The sequence below is a fragment of the Pristiophorus japonicus genome, chromosome 7, assembly GCF_044704955.1.
Source record: "Pristiophorus japonicus isolate sPriJap1 chromosome 7, sPriJap1.hap1, whole genome shotgun sequence".
In the NCBI taxonomy this organism is placed as follows: domain Eukaryota; kingdom Metazoa; phylum Chordata; class Chondrichthyes; family Pristiophoridae; genus Pristiophorus; species Pristiophorus japonicus.
Genome location: NC_091983.1, coordinates 193,584,747 through 193,605,088, shown reverse-complemented (window position 1 = coordinate 193,605,088; position 20,342 = coordinate 193,584,747). Strand labels below are relative to the sequence as shown.

At 42.0% G+C, this 20,342-nt stretch overlaps 1 protein-coding gene across 4 annotated transcripts in view; it reads right to left on the bottom strand.

Moving 5' to 3' along the window:
• Positions 1 to 20,342, bottom strand: part of armc2 (armadillo repeat containing 2) — a 231,282-nt gene that overhangs the window by 139,633 nt on the left and 71,307 nt on the right. For all 4 annotated transcript variants that reach the window (XM_070885651.1, XM_070885654.1, XM_070885652.1 and 1 more), the window contains exons 9-10: positions 18,831 to 18,933; positions 13,704 to 13,927 (exon numbers count right to left, since the gene is read on the bottom strand). In XM_070885651.1, coding sequence (XP_070741752.1) covers positions 13,704 to 13,927; positions 18,831 to 18,933 — 327 coding nt within the window. The remainder of the gene's footprint in view (positions 1 to 13,703; positions 13,928 to 18,830; positions 18,934 to 20,342) is intronic.

Below are 20,342 nucleotides of genomic sequence, written 5' to 3'. Positions count from 1 at the left end.
TGATAGTTACTTTGTAATCGCCACAGATTCTGACGGTGCCGTCTCCCTTGAGGACTGAGACAATGGGACTGGCCCACTCGCTGAACTCGATCGGTGAGATGATGCCCTCTCTTTGTAGCCGGTCGAGCTTGATTTCTACCTTGTGATGAATGGGTTGCGCCCCCAGAATTAGGTGGATCTGCACTTTTGCTCCTTGGAATTTCCCGATGCCGAACAGCGAAGGAAATTTGTTTAAGACCTGGGCACACGAAATATCGTCAGCGTGCGATAGCGCTCGGACGTCGTCCCAGTTCCAGCGTATCTTTCCCAGCCAGCTACTGCCGAGCAGCGTGGGACCATCGCCTGGTAGCACCCTTGTGCACCGCTCCATCGTAGGAGACCTTTACGGTAGCACTGCCGATTATAGGTATCAGTTCTTTCGTGTAAGTTCTTAGTTTCCTGCGAATTGGAGTTAAGACTGGCCTTGAGGCCTTGTTGCACCACAACCTTTCGAAAATCTTTTTGCCCATGATGGACTGGCTCGCGCCCGTATCCAGCTCCATTGACACCGGAAGTCCATTTAGTTCAACATTCAGCATTATCGGGGGAGAATTCATGGTGAATGTGTGCACCTCATGTACCTCTGCCTCCTCTACCAGAGGTTCTGTTTCGTCGTGATCTTCCGTGGATCTGTTCTCCTCTGCAACGTGGTGGTTTGCAGGTTTAGCAGGCCTAGCAGCTCGCCTGCACACTCGTTGAAGGTGCCTCATTGTTTCACAGCCCTTGCAAATGTATCCTTTGAATCAGCATGAGTGGAAACAATGATCACCCCCGCAGCGCCAACAAGGTGATAATGGCCTTGCATTCATCACCCTTGATGGTGGACTCTGAGACATCTGCGGACGTGTAGCTGCAGGTATGTGTGACCTGCCCTGTATGTTACGATTCAAAAACAACATCACTTTGTTCACAGTACTTGTAGCAGCACTTGTGTGCTGAAAGATTTGCATAGTATTGTCACTGGTGGGCTATCGCTATGGCCTTACTCAAGGTTGGGGTCTCTACAGTCAAAAGTTTGCGAAGTATGGTTTCGTGGCTAATGCCAAGTACGAAAAAGTCTCTGAGCATGTGCTCCAAATGTCCTTCAACTTTGCAATATCCTGCAAGATGTCTTAGCTCGGCGACATAACTCACCACTTCCTGGCCTTCAGATCTTTTGTAGGTGTAGAACTGGTACCTCGCCATCAGAACGCGTTCCTTCGAGTTAAAATGCTCTCGGACTAGTGTGCAAAAATCGTCGTACGATTTCTCCGTGGGTTTCGCTGGGGTGAGCAGATTCTTCATGAGGCCATATATTGGTGCCCCACAGATGGTGAGGAGGATCGCTCTACGTTTGGCAGCGCTCTCTTCCCCATCTAGTTCGTTGGCCACTAAGTATTGGCCGAGTCGCTCCACAAAAATTTCCCAATCATCTCCCTCTGAAAATTTCTCCAGGATGCCCACTGTCCTCTGTAGCTTTTGGTTCGCCATCTATATCTCGTCGCCAGTTGTAGTGTATGGAGAAAGAGTCAGACTGAACACTGTGAGCTCAAAATGAAGTGTGACCTTAGTTTATTATTGCAGGTCTCCAGAGTGCCTCTCCAACCCGTGAAGCACTCTAAAATACCTGTGCTCCCAAGGGATTATGCGATCCCTTGGGACTCTGGGGAATGAGCCCTCTGGTGGCTGTACAGAGTATATACAAGTCCAGATACATAACAATTTCCCTTTCATAAATCCATGCTGACTTGGACCTAGCCTGTATCTGCTTTCCAAATGTGCTGCTATTACATCTTTAATAATTGATTCCAGCATTTTCCCCAGCACTGATGTCAGGCTAACCGGTGTATAATTCCCTGTTTACTCTCTCCCTCCTTTTTTAAAAAGTGGGGTTACATTAGCTACCCTCCAATCCATAGTTACTGATCCAGAGTCCATGGAATTTTGGAAAATGACCACCAATGCATCTACTATTTCTAGGGCCACTTCCTTACGTACTCTGGGATGCAGACTATCAGGGCCTGGGGATTTATCGGCCTTCAGTCCCATCAGTTTCCCTAACACCATTTCCTGGCTAATAAGGATTGAGCCACCTTTCCTGTTTTATTTTTACACCAGACAGGGATGTACAATATTTGTAATTCATCCAGAAAAAGAATGAGCGATGGAGATACTGAGACAATGAAAAATGGATAATATCTATACAAAGAGAGAGAGAAATACGCAATGTTAGGGATAGCATACAGAAAAACAGAAAATGAAGAATTAAGAGTGGGAGTGACGTAGAAACATGTTACAGGATGAGAAACACATTTTTTTTAAATTCTGTCTGTTCAACATCATGTGATCAACTTTATAACTTGAACTAAATTAGCTGGCATTTTGAAATAGGAAAAAAAAAGTTAATGTATTGGATTACATAATGATACAAAGGAACTAAATTATATTTAAGTGAATAGGAAAACTACAAGGGCTATACTGGTAAAATGCATACTATCTCACAAAGGAATCTAACCTTTCTGAATGGTTATACTTCTGTAATAACTGAACTTTATTGTAAATGTGCACGTGCCTCAGCACATGTACACTAAATATTGAACTAAAACCATGCTTCTGTAATCGGAAATATTCATCAGCTCTCAGAAGACTATGTCTTGCAATTTTTAAGTTGTAATATTTATTCAGCAATAGATGTTCACCGTCTGTTGTGCTTCCAATCTGAACAAGTTGCAGTGTAAACAAGAACAGCAAGTGCTGACTCTTATATTTATTTGCATGCCAAAATATCATTAGTACTCCTAACAACCTATTGGAAAGGAGCCAGAAATTGCTCTGTTTATATCACATTCAGTCCTTTTCATAGAATTATTATTACTTCAGTCAATAAGTCACATGCTCAGATAACAGTGTGTTCCTTAAGTTCAAGCAAAACAAGCAAATTAGAATTCAAACAAAGTGGTCTCTTTAGTAAAGAAACATGCTTTTATAAAGCTTCTTATTGTCTCAAAGCACTTCATACATTGGTTGCAGTGACTTGTGTAGGAAAGCATGGCAGCCATTCTGAGCAAGTACGATCCCAGCAGCAGCAATGAGATGAACGTTAATGTGTTTCCTTGGTGGTTTTGGTTGAGAGAAAGATGTTGGCCATGACTTGTGGAAAAACGTCCTGCTCTTCTTTGAATAGTGCCAAGGAATGTCTACCTGCACAAGTAGATGGAATCTTGTTTAACGTCTCATCCAGAGGAACAATGGGACCTTGGAGTGCAGGTCCACAGATCCCTAAAGGCAGCAGGCCAGGTAGATAAGGTGGTTAAGAAGGCATATGGAATACTTGCTTTTATTAGTTGAGGCATGGAATACAACAGCAAGGTTATGCTTCAACTGTATAAAACCCTGGTATTGTGTGCTGTTCTGGTCACCACATTACAGGAAAGATGTGATTGCACTGGAAAGGGTGCAGAGGAGATTTACAAGAATGTTGCCTAGACCGGAGAATTTTGGCTATGAGGAAAGATTGGAGATGCCGGGTCTGTTTTCTTTGGAATAGAGGAGGCTGAGGGGAGACCTGATTAAGGTGTATAAAATTATGAGGGGGCTGGATAGAGTGGATAGGAAGGACCTGTTTCCCTTGGCAGAGGGGTCAACAACCAGGTGACATAGATTTAAAGTAATTGGGGGGAGGTTTAGAGGAGATATGAGGGGAAATGTCTTCATCCAGAGGGTAGTGGGGGTCTGGAACTCACTGCCTGAAAGGGTGGTAGAGGCAGAAACCCTCACCACATTTAAAAAATACTTGGATATGCACTTAAAGTGCTGTAACCTTTAGGGCTACGGACCAAGAGCTGGAAAGTGGGATTAGGCTGGATAGCTTTTGGTCGGCCGGCACGGACACAATGGGCCGAAATGGCCTTCTTCCTTGCTGTAAATTTCTATGATTCTATGACAGAAATCCTAACAATAAAGTGATCTTTCACTGGAACTTTAGCCTAAATTATAGGCTGAAAGCCTGGTGTAAAACTCAATTCAACAACTTTCTGACTCAGAGGGGAGAGTACTACCAACTGCGCAACCTGACATTTTGGGAGTAGGGAAAAAGGCCATTCAAAGTATAACCCAATTGGAAGGGAATGCTAATAAATAATGGGGTAAATTATCAATGTGTTGTCTTAGGCGTAAAACTGGCATTGAATGGAAATTAAAATGTGGCTGTTTCTATAACAGGTGACAGATCCACAATGCCAGTTTCATGCCCATGTGGCAACTTGGAAACCTAACCCAATTATACTATGATCATAATAGCTTTTCAAAAGTTTATTTTTCAACCAAAAATCAATCTTTTTTGTATAATCTCACCAACCACATTCTCTTGCAACAATAACAATAGAATTGGGTCTGAAACAATCCCTAAATCAATATAATATACTATATAGTAGCAAGAAAAATATTTTAACCTTTACAGCTTGATACTGAATAATTTAAACATGTTGGCTAAGTTTCAAAAGCATTTTGTGACTTCCTTTCTCAAACTGCACTTCTGGTTTAAAAAATAATTTGGTAGTGTATTTTAATTTTGAAGATGATTGGTTTAAGATTGTAAGTGAATAATTATTGCTCAGATATGCTCATTGCCTCCCAGACTTTTCATGAAAATTGTGGTACTTGAACAGCAAAGCACTCTGGTTAAGTGTAGAAATTCATAGTGTTTGTTGCAGGATATGATGGCCGGAATTTTAAGTTTCTGACCCACCTGGAGCAGGGTCCTGTACAGCTTGGGAAACCCTGATGACTGAGTTTCACCGCATGCTGTGGAGCACTCCTGCTCCTCCCGGCCCACAAGGATTGCTCCATGAGGCTGTTCTCACCTTGCTGCTGCCAGGAAACTCTTTTTGGAGTTTACCTGCAAAACATAAACATTAAAACCATGCCACCCGCCTGGGTGACACAGCAGACATTTTCAAGGCCCCTTTTTTTTTTCTTTTTTTTTTGTGGCGCTAAATCAAATTTTTCCAGTGCCCCCTATAAAAGGGGAGGGGGACACTAAAAGCACCGGCAATGAAAACAAATTAAACTTAAAAACGTAAAATCAAATTAAAATTTGGTTGCCGGGCGTGATGATGCACTCCAGTCCCTCCGGTGCCCACCTCTCGCGGAAGGCCGCGAGCGTACCGGTAGACACCGCGTGCTCCATCTCCAAGGACACCCTGGACCGGATGTAAGAGCGGAAGAGAGGCAGGCAGTCAGGTTGAACGACCCCCTCGACCGCCCGCTGCCTGGACCGGCTGATGGCACCCTTGGCCGTGCCCAGGAGCAGTCCTACGAGGAGGCCTTCGGACCTACCCGCTCCCCTCCGCACAGGGTGCCCAAAGATCAGGAGAGTGGGACTGAAGTGCAGCCAGAATTTCAGGAGCAGCCCCTTCAAATAATAAAACAGGGGCTGCAACCTTGTGCATTCCATAAAAACATGGAACACGGACTCTTCCAGACCGCAGAAATTGCAGGCGGCCTGGGAGTCCGTGAACCGGCTTAAAAATTTGTTGCACGGCACTGCTCCGTGCACCACCCTCCAGGCCAAGTCCCCGATGAATAGTGGGAGGACCCCTGCGTAGAGTGCCCTCCATCGGGGACCCCTGTTGCTGCCAGGAATCCCGAGGTCCAGGATCCCCAGCTGGTCACAGTTAAACCTGCACAGCAGGTTAAATCAGAGGCTTTCAGCCTCATTATAATATTTAAAGAGCCAACACGCCTCCTACCTGCCCCCCAACCCGTCTCCGTTAAACTCAGAAGTGGACGGGTTGGGTTCTGGATTCACATTTTTATTACTTTAACCGGTCACCCGACCCCAACCCATCTGTTATTGGGGTTAAAATTCCCCACGATGCCACAACAAATCACTTGCCCTAACCATCTTTCAACCACTGTCCATAATTGTTCTGCAAGAGAAAAGCTTCTATTAAATTATGCCTTTCAAAAAATGTATATAATTTGGTGCTCATTGTTTGTAAACTGACAACAGTTTTGAGTGAAATGTTTTTCTATATTATAGTAGTTATTTTGTCGACATTGCATACTTAGAGAATGAATTAGGAGCAGGTAAATCTTACCTAAATCTATTTTGTGGGACTACTCCATTCTTCTACTATATTACTTTTGAGGGCGTGGATCAATAATTGTAAAAACATATTTGCAACTTTACTTAAACCTGCATGCTGGCAGTATAGAATGGAGAACCAGACAGGATGTTAATTAAAAGAGTATTTTCATTACTATGGAGACAGTAGTATGGTGGTTATGATACTTGACTAGCAAACCAAAGGGTATGAGTTCAAATCCAACCGTGGCAATTTGTGAAATTGAACTCAATAAATCTGCTAATTTGTGGGCTGGCGTGGAGAAAAAGTGATGATGAAAAAGTGCTGATTGTGTTTTGCTGGTTCACTAATGCTCTTCAGTGAACGGGAGTTGCATGGTCTTTATGTTACTCGATTGTATGGTTGCCAACTGTCCAGGATTGTCCTGGAGTCTCCAGAAATTAATGATTAATCTCCTGGATACGGCTGTAAGCAACCCGGGAGAAAAATCAAATGGTGCACTTTTTAAATTGAATGCTTTTGTTTATTAGATATAAAAGTATTGGTGATAGGGGAAAAAAATGGCTGTTTGACTGGGAGGCAGGAGGTCATGTAATGAAACCTCCAGGAATATGGTCAACCGGAGTTGGCTACCCTACTCCAGTCCTATACTATATGATTGACCCTTCGTGCCTTCTGAAATTGGCCTAGCAAGTCACTCAGTTGTAAAAATAATCACTACACAAGGCAGCCCAATACCACGTTCGAGATAACTAGGGATGGGCAATAAATGTGGCCTTGTCAGATTTTCCCACATCCTGAGAACAAAATGTAAAAAATTTCAAGGCAATTTATTAATTAAGTGGTATCCTCACTTTATCCGTGAATAGTTATTCTTGTTTCCTCATTAGTATGGCAATTGATCTAACAGCAACCACCATCAGACAATACTCCACGATCCAGGGAGAAGTCACCTCTAGAAACTTTATATATACAGATAATCTTCTCCTAATAATAGAAAATCTGCTCACCATAGCTGGATATTGGCTCGCTATCAGGTTACAGGATTAACTTAAGTAAGACAGAGGGAACATTGATATCACTAGGTGCTTCCTATCTTACATAACCCAGCTGCCTAATAAATACTTATAAGAACATTAAATATTTGAGTTAAAAATGGCCATAGACACAAAGATAATTGCATTGAAGAATTTTGACCGCTTGTGGAGAAAATAGCCTGACTCAAATACATAGCAAGCATTATCTTGATATTTTTTGGACAAAGTGGAGATGACTGATTAAAAAAAAGGTGATATGTATGTGAATGGAATTATCAGATATATCTGGCCTAATATGGCTTTAAGCCTCAGGAGAAATCAACTGGCAACAATCTGATTGTCTTAAAAAAAAAATCTCCATCATGCCACATATCATTCGTCCACTGAAAAGAAGAACAGGCATCATGCTCCCAGGCCTCAGCCAATGACATTGTACAACTGACCTCTAGGAAGTGCATCAAAGGGGATTTGAATGGCATATGGTGCTGCCTAGGACTAGCTGAGGAATTCCACTTCCACTGAATGTTTTCAATATACAGATACTGTACTGATTTGAATGGCCCATGAGAGACCAAAAGATGTAACAATATGCCACGGGTCATTTAGCGTATAAAAGACCCAATTTAAATCACTGTTTGAAACACTCAGCAGGTCAGGAGAGAGAAGCAGAGTTAACATTTTAGGTGATGACCTTTCATCAGAACGGGCTTACTAAGTTCAAGGCATCCCCTCATACTAATATTGTTTTCCTTCAGTTGAGCCACGGTCAGTCCAAAGGGATACATCACTTCTGATGAAAGGTCATCCATCTGAAACTTTAACTGTTTCTTTCTTCACAGTTGCTGCCTGACCTGCTAAGTGTTTCCAGCATTTTCTGCTTTAAATTTCAGATTTCCAGAAGCCGCGGTATTTTGCTTTTGTTTAAATCACTACTTTTCTGATTTTGCCGAGACTTAGATCCATGAATGTTGAATAATAAGATTCACCGTACTACTTTTTTCAATCTCACACATACAAGAAAGTACATTAAAAGCTAGCCTAACCTTAGGTTACAGAGATAACTCTTGCAAATCTGAATATCCACAATGCCACAGGCACATTATTTAGAAGAGTATTGTGTAAGTAATAGAAATTAGTAGCCACATAGATCAGTTAAAGAAACCATTTTCTTTTCCAAATATCTAACACTGGAGGTTATCATAATGTTGTCTGTAACAGTGAGACTTTCTCAGCTTATGGTATCCTCTCTGTCATGTATGTAACCACAATGTAACACCACTGTATTACTGTATACACTCAACCTAGATGCACACCTTGACCACAAGGGGTGACACTCCTTACCTGATTACACAGGTATAAAAAGGGAGGTCCCACGCAGGGTCATCGTCTTTGGAGTCCTGTGAATAAAGAGTTAAGGTCACAGAGTAACCTTGTCCCCAGAATGTGCCTCATGTGGTTTCATACTGTAGAGTAAGGACTTTACACTCTCATGTTAATATTATAGCCTCTCAGTTGATCCAAGGTCGATGCCAAGAGATACAGTAATGGCAATCATAATTTTTGTCAATGCCCAGATAACAGGGAGGGTGAAAACATCAACTCCTACTGTTACAACCAATTAAAAGCTGTTTTATACTGGTGCTAATATCCCTGTAGGTTAGGTGTTATGGTGTTAACTGTGTTAGTTATAAACAAATGCAGAAAAGGTAGTCAGCTGAATTCTAGTAACGTGTTTACAGGCATCACTTTAATTTTTTTTAAACTGGCTGGTGCACAGCAAGAGCACCATCCGCTGGTTGCTTTGGGCAAAAATAAAACTTTTTTCAAATTCATTCATCTTCAAGTATCTTAGTAAATCATTAATATATTTTGTATCAATTGTTATCCACACTCAAGTCAATAATTACCTTGGATTTGAAAAAATATATAAAAATTTGGCATGTGAGATTCCTAGATTTTTTAGATAATTTTTCCAGAGAAAGGAGTTGGAATAGTGTTACTTTTAATGCTGGGTTTTTAAAAACAAGGGGCAGAAATTTGTGCCGGGTGGTGGCAGAAAACAGGCGATAGTAAAACAGCAACCTGGATAATATTCCGCCCCAATTTGCTTAAAAGAACTAAGGACTAAAGGGCTCAATTTTCCCCAATTATCTGCACCATTTTTTTTTGAGTAAATAAAAATCTCCAAGTTTCCCCAAAGTTTCTGCGCCAGCGTAATTCACTTAGGTATGATTTTTTTGCGTCATATGCAATAGGGGGCATAACCCGATGTCTGCACCAGTTTTTGACCTAAAAACAAGTTTGGCCAACTTAGATTTTTTTTACGACGGCGTATGTGACCACTTCTTCTGGGCACTTAACAAAAATCAGCACACATTACAAAATCGGCACAGAAAGCCCCCATTTTGTTTTCAGTCGAAGTTTTGATGGGAATGAAGAAGGCAGAGAATATACATCATAAATCTTCATTTTTTGAAAGTCAAAAGGGAGAAATGCAATTCTTGAATTGTTGATTTTTTTCAAAGTACCACCCCACCACCGAATATCTCCTCACCAGGCCCGATGGTCGGCAGGTCGGCTGGCAGAATCGCTCCCTCGCCCAGACACAGGACCTTGGGGCTCGGCTTCAAAAGAAGCCTGGCTGGGGGGGGGGGGTGGTTCTCTTATTGCAGCAGCTACTTCAGCCATTCCCTCCCTTATGTGCCATGACAGCATCTCAACTACCTCAGATATTACCTCCCTCATGTGTCCCGACAGCGTCTCAACTACCTAAGTCATTCCATCCATCATGTTCACCGACAGTGTATCAGCTACCTGCAACATTCCATCCCTAATGTGCCCGGACAGTGTTCCCATTTCGTGCGAGTGTTGTTACTTCTCCCGACAGTCCCGCTATCTCATCACCCACCCCACCGATGCTGTCCAGGAGTGATCGCGCAAGGTCAATGCTCTCCCACTCATTACATCATCTGAACCACATCTGTTACATCCTGCATCTCAGATGAGTCTTGTCGAGCTCTCCTTCCCCTCCTCACCCTGGGTGTGGCGCGCTGCACCCCACCAGAACCCGCAGCCTCGGACAGTGTGAAACCAGGAAATGTCCCACCACTCAGGAAAGGGGCTGGCACCTCAATGGGCGGCACCAGCACCTCCTCCAGAGTGAGTACAACAATGGGGGCTTCATCCTCCCCCTCCGCCTTCACCCCCATGCTCTTGGTCTGGAAGGTTGGATTGGAAGATGTTCTCCTCTTCAGACTCGTCCGCATCTGAATCTTCTTCTGCATCGGCTTCAGCCTCGTCAGGGTTGGCCTCAATTTCTGCAAAATACAACAGAACAGACAAATGGTTAGCAGCAGAGGAGGGGGCAGAGTGACATGAGTAGGCTCACACAGCGCAGGCAGCAGGCTGATTTGAAGGACCACGATGAATGATAGCACATTGCATCAACCGAAGCGTAGCTGACGGAGACATCCCCATGAACCGAAGCATGGCTAGCCCATGCAGTACTTAACATTTAGCAAAACCAGACTGTGAAATTTGCAGGACTTACCCTCTCCCTCGAGTGTGGACACAGCTTGTGCAGTGATTGCTTTTCTCCAGGCAGGACCCATCAAAGCAGCGACCCTCTCTTCCACAGGTGTCTGTGGGTGCAGATTTGTCGGATCTCCTCCTGTTAGAGTTCTCTCTCTTTTGTTGTGGGCCACCTTCCTCTGCAAAGATGAAAATATAACTTTTTAAAGAGGGTGTCTTTCTGCTGGGTAGGACATACAGATGGTCACATTTACAATTGTAATTCCAGTGAATAAATGAAAATATTACTTACACCAACTGCTTGACCACGGTCCTGCCACTTCTTTTTGCACTGGCCTCTGGACCTCAGGGTGGTCACCACTGCACAGTGATGTTGTGAAAGTTGGTTCCAGCGTTTCTTCATTTCTTTTGATGTAACTTTTATTTGACCTCTGCTGGTGTCCAGCTCGTGCCATCTGGCCTCAATTACAGTAACCAGGGCCTCCACTTCGTCCTGTGAAAAATTCTTGGTCCTTGAGCTGTGTTGCATATTGCAGCTCCGATTTTTTCCACTCAGAAGAAAAGTTCTCACACACAACTGGCTCTTTAAAAATGGCTGTAGGCAGACCGGGAGGTGTACTGGGCATGCGCGCCCATACCAGTCACTTAGAAAAGGTCATTTTTTTCCGCGCATGTGGAGAAGGGGGGCGGGTGCGGGACTCCTTTTTTCGGCACAGACCTAAGACTCCACACACCCCCCACAAACTAAAGAACCGGCTGTGCGGCGCCAATTTCAAAAATTACAACGGGGAAACTTTCAAGTTTTTATTTTCCGTAGTTGGGCCCAAAAAAAACGGGCGTAACTCTTCAAATGCGCCAAAAAAAGGCATTGGGGAAAACTGAGCCCTAAGAGAGGAATTGCAATATTAACAGGAAAATAAAACTGTATGCTATTCACTGCAAATACAGAAGTTACAAAACATACATACCTAGAGAAGGCAAATGAGCAGTAATGTCACTCACATCACAAAAAGGTCTATATTAAAATTGCTTAGTTAACAAACTACAGCAAAGGTTAGAGCATGAAATAGAATTGCATAACATACAACAAATCATTTTATGTAAACTCATTTTGAGGAAGACTATATTGTAGGTGCTTACAGGTCAGGTTCAGGCCGCTTTGCTAATAATTATCCACATAAACTTTAGGTGATCAATGGTAGAATACCATTCACAGGAATAGAATTCCATCCTGAACTGTGACCTAGGTCTGGCTATTCTCTTATGAGGAAGTTTTGTTGGATCTGGATTGATCCGTTAAGTGGAGCACCTAAACGTTGCAGTGTGATCCTGCCAGGGGAAGGCGGGGGAATCTATTCAGTTTTGAAGTGTCTCCGGACTGGAGATCTGGAGCAGCAGCAATATCAGACTGTTCTACCGTACTCTACAAAGCTGGTTCCAGAATGGTATCAGCAGAGACCATCTTGGCCAAACAGCCTTCAATGCATTAAGAAAAAAAGTAATCAAAAAGCAAAATAAGTAAACATTGGGGATAAATAAGTTAAATGTCAAATAAAAATGAATTGCTCTGCCAATCCCTTAGAACTGTTCCACCATTCAATTAGATCATGGCTGATCTGAACCTCAACTCCATTCACCTGCTTTTAATTCATATCCCTTGATACCCTTATCTAACAAAAATCTATTGATCTCAGCTTGAAATTCCAATTAATCCAGCATTCACAGCCTTTTGGGGTAGAGGGTTCCAGATTAAACATTAGAATACAGTGGGAATGGAGGACAATAAAGCAACTCAGCCATGATCTTCTTGAATGGCGGAGCAGGCTTGAGGGGCCGTAGGGCCTACTCCTGCTCTTATTTCTTATGTTCTTATGTTCTTAACTCAATTTTTTTTTCCAGGTGATATTCTTGTTGTTTAGAATATCACCTGGACTCCTTGGTTAAATTAGTGCCCAACCATATATTGTTCTCTACCGTGCATTCTCAACCTGTTCTAGAACATTTCCAGTATTTTATTGTTTTAGCAATGTTTACAATAGTACTGAATATTTATATGTTAAAGGAATGAGTTTAAGTAAAAAATTCCAATTCTGCAATGGTTACAACTCAAAAATGTAACAACAACTTGCATTTATAAAATGCCCTTAGCATAGTAAAACATCCTTAGGCATTTCACAGGAGCGTTATCAAACAAAATTTGATTCCGAGTCACAGAAAGAGATATCAGGACAGAAAGAGGTGGGTTTTAAAGAGTGTCATAATAGAGGAGAGAGCTGGAGACATGGAGATGTTTAGGGAGGAAATTTCAGAGCATAGGGCCTAGGCAGCTGAAGGCATGACTGCCAATGGTGGAGCAATTAAAATCAAGGATGCGCAAGAGGCCAGAATTGGTGGAGCGCAGAGCTCTTGATGGGTTACAATGATAGGGAGGGCGAGGCGATGGCGGGATTTGAAAACAAGGATGACAATTTTAAAATCGAGGTGTTGCCTGACCAGGAGTCAATGCAGGTATGCCAGCACAGGCGTGATCGATGAGCGGGATTTGGTGCGAGTTATGACATGGGCAGCAAGGTTTCGGATACGCTCAAGTTTATGGAGAGTCCAATTCAAACTTACTGCAGACCATTTCACTGTATCTGCAATTATAGTTTTTTTTTAGTAATCAATGAACAAGCGAAGAAAAACTAGAAAACACAGGTGCCACATGAGTAAATAAATATAGTAATGAAAATAAATCTATTATACATGCATTAATGTTTAAATAAGAAAAAAGGATAATAGAAAACATTTTTAAGTTAAGATGCAAGATGAGGAAGGCTTCATAGATGTTACAAAGATATTTATCATAATTTTGGTAATTGTGTGGTGTATTTGTCAACAGAAAGGCAATGCATGGAGAGTGCATCATGTGCTTAAAAACTGTGAGGGATATTTTCAGGTAACTTTTAAAAATGTTACCTATTAAATATGACCATGAATAATAACAGCATGAACATATAACAAATGAAGTTATCATAGTGTTACTGACCTGGACCAGTAAGTGCCCTGAGCTGCAAAGATATATGTCACTTGTTCTATTGGCATCATTAATCTCTTTCATTAACTGCACCAAAGTCTCAACTAAAGCTTTGTTGAGCAGGTCCTTGAGTAGGATCGTATTTCCAGAAAGGAACTTAATGGTTCCCATACAGTACAAAAAAGCATCGATGTTACCAAGTGGATCTGTAAAACTGAAGACCTCCAGCAAGGAATCTGCAGAGAATACATTCTTTAGTAAATTTATTAATTACTTCTAATGATTCAAAGATTATTTAACCAATACCTTATTCCTGTTTCCTGTCTGAAAAAGACACAAAATCCTAATTTTCATATTCTTATGTAAGATTAATATTCATTATGCTTTTTGGCTACGCATCCTACAACTTGTGTAATAAATATTGGAAAGTCCTTACAATAATTTGCTTTTAATATTTTAAAAAACATATGAAAGAATGTGAAAATACAATAATTCAAATATTACTTTGTAAATTGATTTGCAGTTTATCATTTAATTTCTAGGTGCATCTTTTAATAACTTAGTAGCAATTTCCTAGAAATGACTTTAGGAACCTTGCTAATACTTTCAATTAATATATGTAAAGACTTCAGTATTTGGGGGATATATCCTAGATACATCAGAGTGGGTCTCAGGTCTAAAGAAGTGTATTTCAATACAAATCAAGCTATGTCGCATTGAACTAATGTCTGAAAGAGACATGAAATCCTGTAAGATTAATATTGGTTACACTTTTTGGCTACATACCTTACAACCTGCATAATAAATATTGGGAAGTTCTTACAATAATTTATTTTCAATATCTGAGACAGCCATGAGATGGGGAAAGCAACTGGTCACTTTCTCAAACACAACAAAATAAAGATTGAGAACTTAGCAGTGTGAGGGAATCTGGGGACAAACCATGTTGCATCACTCTTATCATTCCATACATTGCTGCTTCAATGTGCCGTTTCACCCATTCTGCTCTTGAATGTGAGCTGTTTCTAGAATACATGTGGCAATATACGGATATATTACAACATTTAAAAATAGACCATAAATATATGCAAAGTTGCCAATTGAATTCACTAGATCTGAATTCTGACTGTAATTAAACTGATGATTTGTTTATTCTATTACAGATTTCTTTTTAGAAATAATTAAAGAATGCTTCATTCAAACTCAAAGGATATGGTCATTCTTTCATAAGTCTGAAAGAACATCACAGTATGAAAGAGATTTTACTATAGAGATCTTTCACATGAATTAGCTTTATTTTTAATATTATCAATGAGTGAGTCAATTGTCCTATTTAACATACAGACATGTATTGTTCTAGTTAGTGCCAGCAGGTGGCAATGCATATTAGCAAAATTTTGGCCCGTAATTTGCGGTGGGTAATAACACTGAACTAACAGTGTTCGCCGTTATTACCTCTCTGAAACTGACCGCAACTTCAGGAGTTAGTGCATGCGCATCTAAATGTGGAAATCCTAATGTTGCAGTCAGTAATTAATGCTCTGGTACTGGCTGCACTGTGGGATGCCCCACCCTTCAACCCACTCCCCATAGCTGGCAATCAGTGTAATCAGTGAAGATTGGTGTTTTACAGGTTTATTGACTGCTAAACAAACGTTATGGCCCTGAAAAAGTAATTTTTGTACATGGAATATCAAATTTCTCCATTATGTTAAACATTACAATTTTAAAAAATCTTTAAAAATGTTCTTTTTCTTTTTAAAGTTTGTTCATTATATTTCAGGTTCTACCTTATCTTCATGTGAGAGGCCCAGGGGGAGAAATTGGCTTCTTTAGCACCTCTTGTTAGTGCCTTCAGGGGTTGCTAACGGGTTGTTACTGGCTCTGCGAACTTGCCATGGAAGTTTGCGGCGGTGGTTGTCCCAAACGCCACAATCTCCTTGCCCCAGGGATCGTGGCATTATCCAGTGAGCAACGCCCAGATACCGCCCCAGATGTGAACTTCAGTTCCGTCCCCTGCAACATCACTGGGCGTCAACTCCGGCAGCTGCAGGAGGCATTGTAAGATAGGCCGGCTGCTTGGGGAACAGTATTTAAGAGGATTGCCGGTGAGGTAAGTGCAAAGTTTTTCTGGAGCACTCTGCGCATTTTTATTACCTTTACTTCGGCCGTGATTGATCAGCCTTGCACTCTGTTAAGAGTGCTTGGGGTTGATCGTTGCAGATCGCAGCTGCCATTGGCGAAGAGGGAAATCGATTTAATGCAGAGCCTGCAGCAATGGCCCTTCCCTTTAAGGGAGGGATAGAATCTCCGAACCCGGCAGTGCTGCACTCGACATTGTGCAGTGCTGTAATGCAACTGCCCCTCTTGCTGGCTTTAGCGCTCCAAGGGAAGTGGGGGGACTTGATTTAGCTCTCAATTTCCTTCCTGGAGCGCTAAACCGGAATTATGCGTCAGCTTCACTTGCATAGCGCCCGGCGATACTTTTGCGCTCCCCCAAGAGTTGGCAGCCCAAATGGGACGCTGCCCAATTTCTAGCCCCCAATGTTTGTTTTGCTCTCTAACATTTTTTAAAAGTGCAGATAAAAACAGCTTCTCATTTCCTGGTTTCCTGTCTGTGAGAATTCTGCAATGTGATTGGCTGCTTTGATAGTTTGTTAACATCACAGCAGCTTCATACTAGGAATTCACATTATAGAGTGCTGAAATCACTTGAAAGTTGAAAAAGGCAAACTTCTCACCACAGAGATTGCAAGATTTCTGTGGGCAGCTTTCTTCGGGGCCAGCGGCGAGCACCTTTGCTTCATTGCTGACCGCAAATTCTGGGCCATTATTTCACACAGATGCAGTCACCAGGAATTTCCTCAGAGCTTCTCCCCATTGGCCATCATAACTTCTGCGAAATGTTGTAAACCCTATTTATGCGGTGCACAGGTAAATTCCCTGCGAATATATATTGATGTGTGTGGATACTATATATATATATATATTAAAAAGCTACAACCAGTTCATGTCGGCGTTTACCCTCAATGCAAATAAAAAGTTCGAATCCCATTTACCCACCATGTTCCCATGTCACTTTGATCTCACTTCCTTCATCCATCTATCCAATCTAATGTTGAATGTTGACATTGGTCAGGAAGTTCCTCCTGCTCCAGTGCAGTAAGTTTGTTAAAAGTACTGCGAAACTCCCCCTTCCCCTCACCTTAGGCAGCCGCCTAGGTCCCACACTTTGGAATTCCCTCCCTAAAACCCACTATCTTGCCACCTCCCTCTCCTCCTTAAAATCCCTCACTTTGACCCAGCTTTGGGTCACCCATCCAAGTAGCTCTTTTTTTGAAGTGTCATCCATTTTTTATTTACGCCTGAGAAGTGCTTTGGGAGATTTTTCTATGTTAAAGATGCAATATAGATGCACGCTGTTGTTGTAATACCCAATCACATCCGCACCGGGGTCAAGCAGGGCTGCATCATCGCCCCAACCCTTTTCTCAATCTTCCTCGCTGCCATGCTCCACCTCACAGTTGACAAGCTCCCCACTGGAGTGGAACTAAATTACAGAACCAGTGGGAACCTGTTCAACCTTCGCCGTCTCCAGGCCAGGTCCAAGACCACCCCAACCTCTGTCGTCGAGCTACAGTACACAGACGACGCCTGCGTCTGCGCACACACAGAGGCTGAACTCCAGGACATAGTCGACGTATTTACTGAGGTGTACGAAAGCATGGGCCTTACGCTAAACATCAGTAAGAGAAAGGTCCTCCACCAGCCTGTCCTCACTGCACAGCACTGCCCCCCAGACATCAAGATCCATGGCGTGGCCCTGGACAACGTGAACCACTTCCCTTACCTCGGGAGCCTCCTATCAACAAAAGCAGGCATTGACGACAAGATCCAACATCGCCTCCAGTGTGCCAGTGCAGCCTTCGGCTGCCTGAGGAAAAGAGTGTTTGAAGACCAGGCCCTCAAAACTGTCATCAAGCTCATGGTCTAAGGGCCGTAGTAATACCCGCCCTCCTGTATGGCTCAGAGACATGAACCATGTACAGTAGACAACTCAAGTCGCTGGAGAAATACCACTGACGATGTTGCCACAAGATCCTACAAATCCTCTGGGAGGACAGGCGCACCAACATTATTGTCCTCGTCCAGGCCAACAGCCCCAGCATTGAAGCACTGGCCACACTTGATCAACTCCGCTGGACAGGCCACATAGTTCGCACGCCAGACAAGAGACTCCCAAAGCAAGCGTTCTACTCGGAACTCGTCCACTGCAAACGAGCCAAAGATGGGCAGCGGAAACGTTACAAGGACACCCTCAAAGCCTCCCTGATAAAGTGCGTCATCCCCACTGACACCTGGGAGTCCTTGGCCAAAGACTGCCCTAAGTGGAGGAAGTGCATCCGGGAGGGCACTGAGCTCCTTGATTCTCGTCACCGAGAGCATGCAGAAATCAAGCGCAGGCAGCAGAAGGAGTGTGCGGCAAACCAGACTCCCCGCCCACCCTTTCCTCACCCTGTCCCACCTGTGACAGAGACTGTGGTTCTCGTATTGGACTGTACAGCCACCTAAGAACTCATGCTAAGAGTGGAAGCAAGTCTGCCTCAATTTCGGGGGACTGCCTATGATTTTGATTTACAATTGCTCCCAGCATCCATTATTGTAGATCTACTTTTATAATACAAAGTATGTTTAGGCTATAAAATTCTTCCTGATATGCAAAAAGGATTTTTTAGGGTTAAAGCAATTCTGAGGCTTTGAATCAATGGCCCATTTTCCAGAATTTTGTGTTTTCTCAATGGATGAATTGAAATTATGTTGCAGAGCCACGTGCAAGTTAATACCATCACACAAGATTTCAGTTAAGCTAATTGGTGGTTCTGAGCCACTCAAAGGGTTAACTGAAAAATGATAAACAGTATGCATCAAATCTTCCAACAATGTAATTTCTTTTAAAGAAAAAATGTTTTTATTTGAAAAAAAAGTCCAACCTAATTAACATGAGTCTACATTTTTCAAATTTAGTAATCACATCTAATAGTATAATTATATGACATAACATAACAGTTACTCACGACAACTCTATTTTATGTTACCTTTTTGGAATTTAAATATTTTTTTTAGAGGAGTGCAACTTACCCAAGATTTTATCATTTTGGAACAGAGTATCATTATTCGCACTCCTACTAACTTTGAATATTAGTTTACAGACATTAAGGAGATTTTTGCCGCTTACTTTCAGCTAGAAAACAAAATCGAAAATGACAAAAATGTAACAAAATGTAAAGATAAAATTATTATTCAGTTATGATACCCCAAGAATATTCCTGTAATTAACTACTGATTATTTCTTTATAAACCTCCAATATGGACATCACAATCACAAATGGTTTTGTGGGGGTCATCTTAAATAAAAGACTTCAGAGCACACTAAGAACAAACACACAAAAAAGGCCAAGAGGTCCAGTGGCACAGTAAACATTGACCTTTCAACTTTGGCTTCTAAATTTATCCTAGATTATTAAATTGAACATCTCTGCAGCAATTCACCATGAGTTTGGGCAATCAAAACATCTAACTAAGCACAAAACCACTGTACAAAATTATCCACAATTGACCACTAATTAGTACTGCCCTCGGGGGAACATCACAGTAGTGTGCTGAATAGAAAAAGTGCTTTGTAAAAATGCTAGTTCCGAAGCTCATCATAAATCTGCTATGTACTTGTTTACTATACAAGATAACGGCCTGAATTTTGCAGTAAAAATAACAGTGAGGTTGTCAGTGCTCACCGATATTAAAGTGTAAATTGGATAGCAACATCTGGCGACTGCACATGCGCAGTTAAACGTGGAAATCAGGAAGTTACTATCTGATTTTCCCTGCTCGTCCAGAAGCTTTGCTATACTTTTATCTATGGAGACTCGGCATTGAATGGCGCAAAGTTGCTGTACTTATGCGATAGATACCCACTCCAGTGTAAGTACATTTTTAACGACGTGATAAGTCTTAATTACTGCCAAACAACCTCTCTAGCACTGAAAATTAACTTTTACAAATGTGGAATCTCATTCCTTCAGATTTTAATTATTCTTGGAGATTTAAAAAAAAATGTAAAAATGTAAATAATTATTTTTAAAACATTTTCTTTCTGTCTCTGTTATCTCTCTCTCTCTCTCACACATTTTTCATCTCTCTATTTCGCTTTCTGTCGATGAATTAAGTATTCTAATTTACAGAATGGTTCAGACTTTGTGCACCTCATTCTTCAATCTAATTGGTTAAGGATTTACACAGTTGCTAGCCCTGTTCTCTCATTGAAACATATAGATCCTGAAATTGCGCTCGGCGACATAACTAAGGAGTACGCCGCCAACCTCCAAAAGAAGTCCGCACTTACTTGGTGCAAGGCCTTCTTCGAAAACTTGCGTTGTTTCGCTGCGGAATTGAGCGCAGTATAATGACCCACAGATCCCAAGGGCACACCATGTGCATAGGCGCACCTGGGATCACGTAGGGCAGTGCTTCAATCAGGAAACAGAAATCTCCGATGCCCATTCATGATTTTTTAGTCTCACTCACCCCAGTAAATTAATAAATAAATCAGTCTCTCATTCTTGGTAGAGTTGTGCTCGGATCAGGAGATAGTTA